This window comes from Myotis lucifugus, unplaced genomic scaffold, assembly GCF_000147115.1.
Source record: "Myotis lucifugus unplaced genomic scaffold, Myoluc2.0 scaffold_1871, whole genome shotgun sequence".
NCBI classification, from domain to species: Eukaryota; Metazoa; Chordata; class Mammalia; order Chiroptera; family Vespertilionidae; genus Myotis; species Myotis lucifugus.
Genome location: NW_005872919.1, coordinates 23,352 through 35,655, shown reverse-complemented (window position 1 = coordinate 35,655; position 12,304 = coordinate 23,352). Strand labels below are relative to the sequence as shown.

Here is a 12,304-nt window from a genome sequence, read left to right as displayed (position 1 = left end):
GGGGCAGACCAGGGACGGGCACGGTCCGCCTATGACTAAGGCCGCGCGCAGCCCGGACTAGACCTCGGTTTCCGCGTTCGGACTCACCCACCCGCCCTGGGAAGGACCAGGAGGAAGTGGCGAGGGAGGAGTCTTCGCCGGGAATTGAGAAGTGTTCTTAGGGGAGAGGCCAGGCGTGGTGTGCGCCCTCCGTTGCACTCCCGGATGGAGCTGAGTCTCCACCTCTGGCGGGTCCTGGCCTGTTGCAGCTGCTGGACCCTGGAGGGTTCTGAGCCCCACTCGCGGGTGCACGCGCAGTGCGCCCTGGGGGGCGCATACACTGAAGGTGGAGTGGACCTGCAGATCCGGGATTGGGGATGCGGGGAGGAAGCCTTGTTTGGGACCATAAGCATCCGGGCACTTTATCCACAGAGGGGGGAAGGCCAGATTGTAAACTCGCTGAGAGGGCGCCCGGGAGGGGGCCCTAACCCAGGATATAAGGGAGTCTCCCGGTGTCCCCCTCCTTGGAGACCTCTGTGCTGTGAGTGTGACCGCCAGGCTCAGATAACTAGCCGCTGGGGAGCTGGTCACCCCTGGCCAGAGCATGGGGAAGAGAGATGGGACTACGAAGCGCAGGACCTGCAGCCATGGAGGCGAAGTCCTCACATGAGCCAAGAGAAGGGGTGTGGATAGTGCTTTATTTTATTTTTTTTTTAAATATATTTTATTGATTTTTTACAGAGAGGAAGGGAGAGGGATAGAGAGTTAGAAACATCGATGAGAGAGAAACATCGACCAGCTGCCCCCTGCATATCCCCCACTGGGGATGTGCCTACAACCAAGGTACATGCCCTTGACTGGAATCGAACCTGGGACCTTTCAGTCCGCAGGCCGACGCTCTATCCACTGAGCCAAACCGGCCAGGGCGGATAGTGCTTTAGATGAAGACGACCTCAGGAGCTCAGCCCGGAGCTCGGTGCAAGCTCCGAGTGTGGATCCCTGAAACTCTCCGTGTCACTCGGGCCTGAGCTCTTTTCCATTGTGGAAAGGCGAGAAAACCACAAGACGCTACCCACTGACCCGGAGCGGGGGGCGTCCCCGGTTGTATGTAGAATCAGACCATCGGTCACCATGGACAGTGGCAGATGGCGGGCGGGTTCTGTGCTTGGGGACGGAGATGCTCTGATCCTGCTGGGCATCCCTCTGGGATGGCCCTTGGAATCCCCTTCACCAGGCAGCTTGGAAACGCAAAAAGAAACCCTTCCTCCTCTCCAACCCGTGGGAGGCGCGGTGCCTCCTGCCCAAGGCCCTTGTTTTAGGAGTAACTCTACCGAGGGAGGGTCACCCGGAGAAGGAAAGGGGCTGGAACGGAGCCACTGCATCCCAGTCCAGGGCCCTGACTTACCCGGCAAAGGAACAGGAAGGAGCGAGTTCTCTCATTCCCAGGCTGGAGCTCAGAGCCAGCCCAAGGCAGGGGAATAAGATAGTGGCGTCCCTGTGCCCACCCTGTTCTGTGCCCAGAATTCTCTTCCTTCCTGCCCTGGCACTAGAGTCCGCCCAGCTTTCCTCCTGCCCCTAGCAGCCCTCTCATCCTGGCGCTCCTCGCTGAGGCTTCCTCTCGGTCCCAGGCCTCTCCTTGGGCCTGAATACCATACCCACCCTTTATCCCCAGCCTCCAGCCCTCCTTTACCCCACCCAGAATCCCCATTTTCCAGGGCCCACACATTTGTTCTTACCAGCCTTTAGGGGCCTCCCGCTGTCCCCAAGACTCGTGCTGAAGTTGTCACTTCTCGATGCTCTCCTCTCTCCACAAGACCTTGGGAGCTCGGGGAAGCAAACAGGCTTCAGTTCCCTCCTCTCCCAGGACCTTTCTCCTGGAGAGCCCACCCTACCCTCCGCACCGCCCTTGCTCTGCTGGACAGCAGCGAGTCCGGGTGCAGAGCACACAGTGACAAGCTGACTCCACCTGCGTCCTCGCCTGTCTTCCCGATCCGTCCCCATCAGCTGGCTTCAGCTTAGGGGCACCAAAGCACAGCCCGGGCACAGGGTTATTCTGTAAGAGACCTTCTGGTGGGAACTCCCTGGGGACTTGGGACAAGGCATTAGTCAGCCATGATCTCAGCTGGTCTGTGACACTCCCACTCCCATTAGGGCCTGTCTGACATCACCCGGAAAGGAAGTGAGGCTGATGCAATGGGACCAAGGCAGTTGGTAGGAGAAAGTTTATTCAGTGCCCGACTGCCCTAGTCCATACTCCACCTTTCCGATAAGGATCCAGTTCCTGGAGGAGTGGGGGAGGGGCTGAGTGGTGGCGCTGCCTCTTTGCACTAAACATCCAACAGCAGGAAGGAGGTGCAGAAACCGACCTGCTTGGCACTTGTGGGCAGGCTCCAGCAGGAGGCAGACTTGGAACCTGGCCTGCAGCTACCTTTTGTGCAGCCTGGGTCAAGCTCAAACAGCATGTCACCGTGGTTTCCTCACTAGATCTCAGACGTGCGGCTGGCCCCAGGCCCTCTGCCAAGGGGTGCTAATGTTTTAGAGGTTCCCCTTCCTCTGCCCACTGGTGGCTGGGCTCCTGCTGTGCACCAGCCCTCAACTTCTCACCATGCAGTGGGCCAGGGCCCTTTGCCAGGGTGAGGGGCAAAGTGGGCTTCCTTCTCCAGGACACACACAGGCCCACCTAAAGTGCCGGGACTGGGCTGTGCCGCTGCGGTAGTTTTACTGTGAGCGAGAGTCCTTTCCAATGTCCCTTTCTCTTCCTGGCCCCGGGCTTTGTGCTTCAGTGCCTTGGTTTTAAGGTGCCCTTAGGGTCTCACCTGGACTGTCACAGTCGGGGCAGAGAGCAGCCTTTGCTGTCTCCATCCCTGGCATGCAGAGCCCGGAGCAGTGATGGGTTCTCTCATCAGGCTCACGCTTTGTCGGTTTCCAAAGGCTACGCCAGAGGCCGCTTCTCAGAGCGGCCCACCCAGGGCTCACCTCTGTGCCTGGGCATGCCTTGCCGCATGGGATGGCTCCTTAAGGGTCCATGCTGCCCCATCTTTCAGGACGAGCCCGTGCAGTGGGAGACACCTGACCTTTCTCAGGCTGAGATTGAGCAGAAGATCAAGGAGTACAATGGCCAGATCAACAGCAACCTCTTCATGAGCCTGGTGAGTTGACAGCCTGGGAAGGGGTGCGGGGAGGGGCAGGCGCCCAGCTGTGGGCCCGATGTCTGAAGGGTCGCAGCCGAGGTACGGTTGGGTGGGCCCCGCAGAGATTGATGCACATCCAGCCTGGCCCCGTGTGGACTGGCAGTGCCCAGATCTGTCCCTTCTCACCTGGAAGCCAGTCATGGTTCGGTTTCTCTTCAGAACAAGGACGGCTCCTACACAGGCTTCATCAAGGTGCAGCTGAAGCTGGTGCGCCCTGTCTCCGTGCCTGCCAGCAAGAAGCCTCCCACCTTGCAGGACGCCCGGCGGGGCCCAGGGCGGAGCACAGCCGTGAGGCGCCGCACCTCCTTCTACCTGCCCAAGGATGCTGTCAAGCACCTGCACGTGTTGTCACGCACGCGGGCACGCGAGGTCATCGAGGCCCTGCTGCGCAAGTTCTTGGTGGTGGATGACCCCCGCAAGTTCGCACTCTTTGAGCGGGCCGAGCGCCACGGCCAAGGTGGGCTCCCGCCTCACCCACCTGGGAGGTGCATGTGCATGCAGCTGTGCGTGCAGGGCTGAGGGGGCCGGGCCTGACTAATCACTCCCCCCTGCTGACCTCAGTGTACCTCCGGAAGCTGTCGGATGAGGAGCAGCCCCTGCGGCTACGACTCCTTGCGGGGCCCAGTGAGAAGGCCCTGAGCTTCGTGCTGAAGGAGAATGACTCTGGGGAGGTGAACGTGAGTACACAGCCTCCTTCGTTCTGGGTTGTCACTAGGCAGGGCTGAGGGTTGCAGCTACAGTAAGGCTCGGAGGAGGAGGAGGGTGAAGGACAAGCCCTGCCACGCTTCTCCAGGAGTGTGTGAGCCTTGTGGCCGAGTGAAGGCTTCCTGGCCATTCGTGCCAAGTCTGGGCCTGTCTCAGACGCCAGGGAGAACGGCCTTGGTGCTCTCCTCTCTCCCGTCGTGGGAGTCCTCGGGAGATGCAGGAGTCCATCTCACGCTGTGGTGATCCCAGGCCATATCGCAGCCACACAGGTGGCCCCAGGACGTCCAGGGCTCCCCTCCAGACGTGAGGACTTTTCACCTGGGAGCTTTCTGGTTCCAATGTGTTGGGCCCATGAAGTGGGATTAGACTCAAAGAGTGTGAGCATGACCTGTCTGTGGTGACTGGGAACATCTGGTTTGGTTACCTGCCTCGAGGTGACTGCCTACTTTGTGGGACCGTCTTCTAGACAGAATGGTGGGAACCCTAGCACAGACCATTCAGGCACGAACCTGATCAGAAAGCCCCAGGTGTGACCATGATGCTCTGGTCTTCTCTGGAGAGGCCTGCTGGTGTGGCCATGCCTGCTGCAGCCTTTGCCACCCCTCCTCCCTGCAGTGGGATGCCTTCAGCATGCCTGAGCTCCGCAACTTCCTGCGCATCCTACAGCGGGAGGAAGAGGAACACCTCCGCCAGATCCTGCAGAAGTACTCCTGTTGCCGCCAGAAGATCCAGGAGGCCCTGCATGCCTGCCCCCTGGGGTGACCTCTTATACCCTGGGTGGAAGGAGGAGCGTAGGCAGCACAGAGGGTGTGCCGTGTGAGTGTGACAGGGCCTGTCTGGCCTGAGGAATGAGTGTGCATGGAGGCCCTCATCTGGCTGGCGGAATGAACCCAGAGAGCAGCAAAGGAGCAGGTCCCCTGTGTCCACCCGTGGGTGTAGCAGAGCATCGCTCTGCACCCTCTGCCCTTCGTGTACTGAGTCATGGTGGACAGAGTTGCAGCAAGGGTAGAGCAGACAGAAGTCTCCTTAATTTGTGTCTCAGATACGAGAATCTAGGAGACCCAACCAACAGAATAGGGTCATGTTTGCAGGGATGAGGACCCTCAGCTATGGGGAAGGGTTGTATGTCTGGGATGGGGTCTCAGGACCAATAGTGGGTGTTGAAGACCAGGCAGGCAGCGAGGAAGAATGCAGGTTTCCCTCTGCAGTGCCCTGGGCTCTGGCACACCCTGGAGTCTGCGTGCTGCTGCCACTGCAGCAACAGTGCCTCAGTGCGCCTCCAAGGAGGAGGACCTGGGCTGGGGTCTGTGGGCACTGGCTCAGGTCCATGCCTTGTTTGCCAATCAAAGCCAGGGTCTTACTTGGGGTATTTTTCATGATGTGTGTGAATGCATATTTTGTGGCCTCAGCTGAATGCCTCCTGTGGGGAAAGGGGTGGGAATGACAGTCATCATCAGGGCCTGGGGCTTGGGAAAACTTGGCTGAATAAAGATTCAAGACTCTCCCGCTTTTGGACTCTATATGGGCCACAGCCCCAGTTGCTCTTCATGCCAGTGGCTGCCCAAGGTGATGGACAGGCTCACAGAACACCTTTTCAAGGTCACTGTGGGACCAATTTGAAGGATTTGGGTACAGATATGTAAGTCCTCTCGGCACCCTGGGGCTCAGGTCTTGTTTTGGGCAAGATCATCAGCTGCAGCCAGCGCTCAGGGGAACCCCACACCCCAGAGCAGAGCTGTGGGAGCTGCTCTGGACGGACACTCGCTGCTCATGGCCCCTGAAGCACGGCCGTTAAGCCCTGCCTTCCCGAAGCACACCTTCTGCTGGTTCAGGGAGGACACTGGGTTTGACTTCTCAGGCCTCAATGTGGCTGTATGACGAGTGGCCAATTCCTCACTTCCCATAGGTTCCGTTTCTTCTCCACCTGCCAGTGGTGATGGCAAAAGGGGAACAGAATGAGGCCAGGCTGCGGCCTGGCCCGGGGGTCAAGTCCCACAGAGCCGGTTGAGGGGGACACTGGTGGTCGGGCAGGCCCGCCGTACCTGACCGACGGGCACGTCCGAGGCGCCATACGCGCCAAACAAGCGCGCAGGACAAGCCACCGCCTTCCTGAGTGGGAGCTGCCCCGGCTGGAGACCGTGGCCTGCTGGGACCTGACGTCTCGCGGTGCATGCTGGGATGCCTGATGTCTGGGGCGGCTATTGGTCTCGCTCTGCGGATCGACGGGAGGAACAGCCAATCAGGGGGCAGCATGAGAAACGGGCGGAAGCGGAAATGAGGTTTCCGTGGAGACAGCCGACCCTGCGGAAGACGGCGGCGGCACCTGCGAGCGGTGGCCGGGGCAGGAATGGTGGCGCGGACTGCCCTGTGAGAGCAAAGCGGCCGCGGGGTCCGCCATGCGCCGGCGGCCCTGACATGGGCACCAGCGGCTCCAAAGCTCGGGGGCTGTGGCCCTTCGCCTCGGCGGCGGGGGGCGGCGGCCCGGAGGCGGCGGCCGCGGAGCAGGCTTTGGTGCGTCCGCGAGGCCGAGTCGTGCCCCCCTTCGTATTCACGCGCCGAGGGTAAGGGCGCGGGGTTCCGCCCCGGGGGGGACAGGCTGGCGGCCGGGGCCGTGCGTCATAAGTAGCTGCCCCCGCCGTATCCCCTGCGCGGAGCTGGGACGACTCCCATGTTCAGGCCCCTTTTGGAGCGAGGGAAGGCGGCCGTCGGCTCCTGGAGGCCTGCTGCTCCTAAGATCTCCCTCGGAGAAAAGTGGGCCTGAGTTTGTCCCGGGCCGACAGCCTCGCGCAGGGAGAACTAAGATCGGGCCTCGTCCTTTCACCCCTTTAAGCCCAGCCAGCAAGTTGAAGGCTCCTAGCCTCCCTCCCTGATTCTTCTGAGGGGAATGACCCCTCGTTTGGCTGTGACGGTTTCCCACAGTGGGGAGGCTGGACCTCGGAGGGGAGGGGCGGGGTGGGGGAGAAGGCAGGACTGGGCCCTAGTGTTGGGGATGTGGCCTAGGAAGAAAGACCCTCACCCCGACATGTTCTCCAGGTCTGGAGCACTGACCTCCCGCTCTCCCCAGGGGTTCAGTTCAGCGGGAGCATTAGATTGAACTGGCCCGGGTGTCCCCGGGGACTGACACTCCGGTGATGCTGGAGATGTCGCTGTAGGCACTGGGGAGACCCAACAGTGGCAGTTGGGCTGCACCGGCCACCTGGGGCTGGTGGGCAGGACGCAGCCTTTTTGCTCTTCGGCTCCCTCCCAGCTCGGGCATCTGCTGTCTCAGGCTTTGGCCCTGGGCCAGCGGTGTCTTCTGGACCAACATGCTCAGCCACCACCCTGCCCACTGTTAGTCCTGGTGACGGCCAGGGCCTGATGCTGGAATGGCTGTTCTTGCTGAACAAACCAGCGATGAGAACTAGCCTTGGCTGCCTGGACAGTGTGCTCTGGTATAGCCTCTCTTCTTGGGGCCCGACAGTAGCACTTCCTGCTCGTAGCCCCAGACCCTAAGCAAGAGGTTCTCCAGGCGTGTTACCTTCCTTCCCTTCCCCTAAGGTTGCTCCTCCCTTTGTGGAGGTGGCACACTTCCCGGGGGTCTGTGGCCTGTGCCATGACCAGGTGTGAGGCTGCAGCCCAGCCTGTTCCCCTCTCCTCTACACAGCTCCATGTTCTATGACGAGGATGGAGATCTCGCTCACGAATTCTATGAGGAGACGATCGTCACCAAGAACGGGCAGAAGCGGGCCAAGCTGAGGCGGGTGCATAAGAACCTGATACCTCAGGTGAGGGGCTGGGCAGTGGTCATGGAGCCGATGCTGAGTGTGTGAGGTAGACCCAGACGGGGTCTGCGGTCATGGTGGGGGCTCTGGGGGAGGAGCCGGGAGGAGCAGGAAGGCTTCCTGGAGTAGGGGCCCCGAGAGGACCCTCACCAGCCCCTGTTTCCATGGCAGGGCACCGTGAAGCTGGACACCCCCCGCATCCACGTGGATTTCCCTGTGATCCTCTATGAGGTGTGAGCCTGGGGGGTTTCAGGCCTCAGCAAGGAACCCTCAGGCTCAAGGTGTGGCTTCCACTGAGGACCTAGGCGGAAGCCACTGTCCTGATTAAACTCCATGGGCCTGGACGCTGCCGCTGGGAGCCGGGCAGCCCTGCAGTGTTGGTTGGGTGCTGGTTTGTCTTCGGATGAGAGGTGGCTGGTAAGGGCTGACGGCGGAGTTACCAGCCTCCCTTCCCCGGCAGTGCCGATAAGGAGCCTGGCAGGGCATGTGCTGATCGGGGCTGCCTGGTTCCTGTGCCCTGGCCTGGCCTGCTTGCTTCCAAGCTTGCCTGGGGCCCAACCCTACTGGGGCTACAGCACTTTACAAGTAAGGTCTTTCTTCCAGCCCCTGGGCTGTGGGAGCTGTACACAAGTGGGGACTCCCCTTCCCTCACTTCCTCTACCCGTTCGTTGGAGCATTTCAGCCATTTGCTACCTCGATTCCTCCTCTGTTGGACAGAGGCTGGGGCAACACAAGCCTGATTCCTCCTACCTACCTGCCCTGTGTTCCCACCCCAGACGGAGGGACAGTTTGCTGGCTGTTAACAGGAGGAGGGGCTGGTGTGGAGGCTTCTCCCTCTGCCCAGGGCTGGGCTGACCCCTCCCCACTGCAACTAGTTGCCCCTGGAGTCGTCCTTCCCCTCCCCGCAGTTGAGAAGGCATAGGATGGGATCAGGAAGGGCTCTGGATGCCGGTGCTCCTACCCACCTCCTCCATGTGATCTCCCTTGCCTTTTGCACCAGTCCCCCCACACATTGGGAAGACACCACCCTGTGGTGCCAATAGCTCCGAGCCCACCACCCCTTCCCCTATAGTGTGCCCATCCCTTCAGGATCAATCAGGGGAAGGTATTGGAGCCCCTGGGTAGGGACAGAGAGAACAACCATAAAAGATGTAAAATGTGAAAGTTTGTAAATAGTCTAGTCCATGACATTGTTGGGGCAGAGTCTGATTTCTACATAGAAATGACTTTTTTTTTTTTTAATTCCTTACTGTGCAAGCTCTGTGCTTCCAGAGTATGGGAAGTGGTGTGGGGAGGGTGGCCCCCAATCCAGGAAGGCTGTTGTGTTACTGGTTCAGTTTCAATAAAATTATTTGTAGACCCTGAAGACAAGAGTGGCATCCTTGGGGCTGTGACACCCAGCATCTAGACCGCCGCCTGGGCTCAGTGGGTAGGCCTGGGCCCAGGACGCTGGGCCCCCATCTATAGCAAGGCCAGAGGCAAGCCTGAGCCTGGTCTGCAGCCATCCCAGCCATGACCAGGAGGTGGCAGTGTACTCACACAGACCTTACCGCAGGATCCCTCAGGATGGAGGGCCACTCCTATATTGCTTTCAGTAGATGGTATCCCTGGAGTTGAAAGGTCTTGGGAGACTTCCTTAGGGATTGGCCTAACCTGAGGTGAGGATGTGACCTCATATAGGTCAGCAGTGCCAGCTGACCCTACATGGAGCCACAGCCTAAACCCTATGGGCCTCCAAGGCCAGCCTTAAGTGGACAGCAGCCAGATGGGTGGCACACACCCTTGGTCTCCTTCCAGGCTCTGCCTTCCAAGTCCACCTGCCTCCTCCTGGGCTGCCTGTGGGTCCCACCAGGAGAGTGGCCTTGGGGCCTCTGTTCCAGCAAAGCTCAGCGCCCAGTCCTGTTCCCTGCCACCCGCCGTCTGACCTGCCGCCTGCCCCTGCCCCCTGTGGACATTCCGCCTGTCTCTCAGGGCCTGCTGTGAGGCCCGTTCACTGCTCTGCCCAGCCCTTAGCCATCAGCCCAGCGCCTGGTGAGGGAGGAGGGCGTTCAAGCACACAGGCTTCTGGGTCTGGGGAGTTGGCCTGCTCACCTTCTGGAGGTCACACTTGGCAAGATCCCGCTGCAACCTGGACTTACAGTTCTTTGGGCATCTGCCCGTTTTCCCAATAAGATAGCAGACAAGGTTCGGTCATCTGCTGTCCCGCCTGCTGACTGCCCCAGGCACAGGGTTCTGCCTGGCCAGATGGCACCCCATCTCCTAGCATCACCGTCCCAGTGTGGGAGAACTCACTGTGCTGGGCCCCAGCTGACCCCAGAGCCGTAAACAATGGGGGTCAGGTCACTGCTTCCCCACACCCTCCCGCTGGGCTGTGCTGTGCTCACTTCCTTCCTGCTGCCGCCTGAGGAAGTGTCCCTACCCTGGGACAGCCTGGCCTGGTCTTTGTTTCCCCTGGGCCTCCACCCTTGAAGCTTTCCAAGCCAGTGTCCCTTGTGGAGCCAGCGTGGTGGTATAGGGACGCCACCCTCCCATGCCACGTCTTGGGCTCCTTGGTCCTCAGGGGCAGATTCCAGGGTATGTGCCCACTTCCCCCAGACGTCCAATTTCACAGCCTCTGTTAGGAAAGAGGCCTGGGCATCAGGGAAGTGGGCCAGCAGGGTAAAGGCTGGGGGAGGGGGTACGTTCAAAGTGATCTGAGGGGGTGTACATTTGTCCACACCTCGCTGGGGCCCCCCTGGGGCCAGCCACACATGGGCACCTACTTCCCACAGGTTGCAAGGAGGAGTCAGGATATCACCCAGGAATGTCCTCCAGCAGGAGAACACCCTGCAGGCCGCTCCCAGCCCTGCCCCCACCACCCGCCACAGTCACATCAGCATATTGTCTATTCGTCAAACAGGATACTTCCGCTCTCAGTGGAAAAGATTGACTCAGCTCCTGGAATTTCTCCCAATCCCTTCCCAGACACCCCCCTTCCCTTCACCACCTGCTTAGGGGAACCATCAGCCAAGCATCCCCCGAGTAGTCTGACTCCCCAAACCCCCAACACCAGGGCCCTTGCACTCTACTGGACCTTAGGATGGTCTCAAACTCAGGGGAAAGTTGGGGAGAAGAGCGTTCAGTGTTAAGGAAGCTTCCGGCCTGGGGGAGGCTGGCACCTGATGGGAGCCCACAGCCTTCCTGTCACTTGGCCCAGTCGGGCTGGGCAGGACCCAGCGGGGAAGGGTGGGGGGACAGTCAGCCAGCAGGGCAGACCCGAGGGAAACAGGGTCAAAGCGGCCCCTCCCCCGCCATTCCTGGCCCTTTCCTCTAAGGGGCAGCAGGAAGTGAGGAGAGAGGGCTGGGTGGGAGGCGGGAGGAGTAGGAGGGGATGGGGTTTATCAAGTCGCCGGCGGGCTGCCCACTGGGCAGCAGCTGGCGCGAGTCGCTGGACTGGAGAGGCTCTAACCTACGGAGCCGAGGACTCCCATACAGGTGAGCCCCGCGCAGACGGCTGGTCTGCACCCCGCATCGGTGCGCTCTCAGCCGTGTTCCCTCCCTCTCCCCGGCTTGCGAGCGGGGAATGGGCTGGTGGTGCGACCCCGGCCCTTCCGGGAGCTGAGCACGGCACGGGCAGCGGATCTAGCAAGAGGCCAGGGGGTCTTGCTCCAGTCCAGCTTCAAGCCCGCTGCCCAGCGGAAGGGGTTTGCGGGGAGATGGGCTCAGGATACCGGGTGGAGGCCTGGGGCGCCCCTCTGGCCGGGCCAGTGTTCTCTGCGTTCCCACCAGGACCTCCTGCAAGGGTGGCCGCCGCCTCCTCAGGGTTGAAAGGAAGCCTTGGGGGCTTCCACAGCCCCCCACCCTCATCCTCCGAGACTGCGCAGAAGGGGACGGGGGTCCAGGGGCTGGCCCGTCCCTGATGCATGTCGCTGGAAGGGGGTGCCCTATCCCGAGGGCCCGCTGGCCTTACAGGCCCTCAACCCGCCGGCCAAGCTGAGACCCACTGCTCATGTTGCCAAGACAACCACGGCCTCAGCCCAGCCCAGAAAGGACTAAGAGGCGGGCGCTCGGCCCCCTTCCCCAGGCAAAGCAGGGGGCGGGGCTCCCCTTCAGACCCTGGACGGGGGAGGGGAGCCCCGATCCACAGGGGTCTACTGTCCTGGGAGTCTGGAGATCGGCTCTGGTCACCGTCCCCCTTTCCACACAAAGGGGCCCCCCCGGCCGGGGCGACACTCGGGTGCAGAGCCAGATCCGCCGCTGCCCCCAAAGCCAGGCCGCGGGGCCCCACAGCACCTCCTCGCGGCTGAGTGGGGGAATACCACCTCCTTTATTGCCTCCCCGATCCCCGTCCTTTATGCTGCTGTCCCTTTAAGGGGCTGGCCGCGCCGCGGACCGGGGAGGACTGTACCACCCGCACAGGATGCGGGGGGGGGTGTCTCGGCCTGACTGGCGTCGGACGCTGAGACTCCAGGAGAAACCCCCGTTCGGAGGGGCCTCACGGCCCCATATGGGTCGCCCCGTTCCTTGGAGGAGGATCCGGGGGCGCTAGAGTCCAAAACCCCGCACTGGCGGCGCGGACATGGGGCGCGCCTTCCCGCCCCGGCCGCCAGGCCTGCCCCGGGCCCGCCTCCGCGCAGGATTCTTAAAGGGCCCTCGAGCCGGGGGCGGAGCCAGCGGAGGCGCCGAGCC

General features: G+C 61.4%; 3 protein-coding genes across 7 annotated transcripts in view; all 3 read left to right on the top strand.

The window, feature by feature from the left end:
- The first annotated feature begins 10 nt into the window (after nt 1–10).
- RASSF1 (Ras association domain family member 1) lies at nt 11–5,377 on the top strand. 4 transcript variants are annotated; one of them, XM_023748827.1, is made up of 5 exons: nt 11–325; nt 3,024–3,128; nt 3,330–3,627; nt 3,732–3,847; nt 4,435–5,377. In XM_023748827.1, the coding sequence occupies exons 2-5, from the start codon at nt 3,120–3,122 to the stop codon at nt 4,693–4,695; spliced, it is 684 nt and encodes a 227-aa protein (XP_023604595.1). In that variant the 5' UTR covers nt 11–325; nt 3,024–3,119; the 3' UTR covers nt 4,696–5,377. The 4 variants fall into 4 exon arrangements, with proteins under 4 accessions (XP_023604595.1, XP_014305734.1, XP_023604594.1 ...); XM_023748826.1 differs by lacking the exon at nt 11–325 and adding an exon at nt 802–2,034; XM_014450248.2 differs by lacking the exon at nt 11–325 and having other exon boundaries at nt 795–3,128; nt 4,437–5,377.
- A 121-nt stretch (nt 5,378–5,498) lies between these two features.
- TUSC2 (tumor suppressor candidate 2) lies at nt 5,499–9,002 on the top strand. The gene is made up of 3 exons (XM_006108193.3): nt 5,499–6,436; nt 7,519–7,639; nt 7,808–9,002. Exons 1-3 carry the CDS (start codon nt 6,054–6,056, stop codon nt 7,871–7,873), a joined length of 570 nt encoding a protein of 189 aa, XP_006108255.3. The 5' UTR covers nt 5,499–6,053; the 3' UTR covers nt 7,874–9,002.
- HYAL2 (hyaluronoglucosaminidase 2) overlaps nt 7,530–12,304 on the top strand; it is an 8,354-nt gene continuing 3,579 nt past the window's right edge. Inside the window, exon 1 of one of the 2 annotated variants that reach the window (XM_023748825.1) lies at nt 7,530–7,639. The gene's annotated coding sequence lies outside the window, so the exon portion shown is untranslated. Of the gene's footprint in view, nt 7,640–11,006; nt 11,111–12,304 lie in introns of those variants that run through there. The other variant, XM_006108191.3, reaches the window with a different exon arrangement.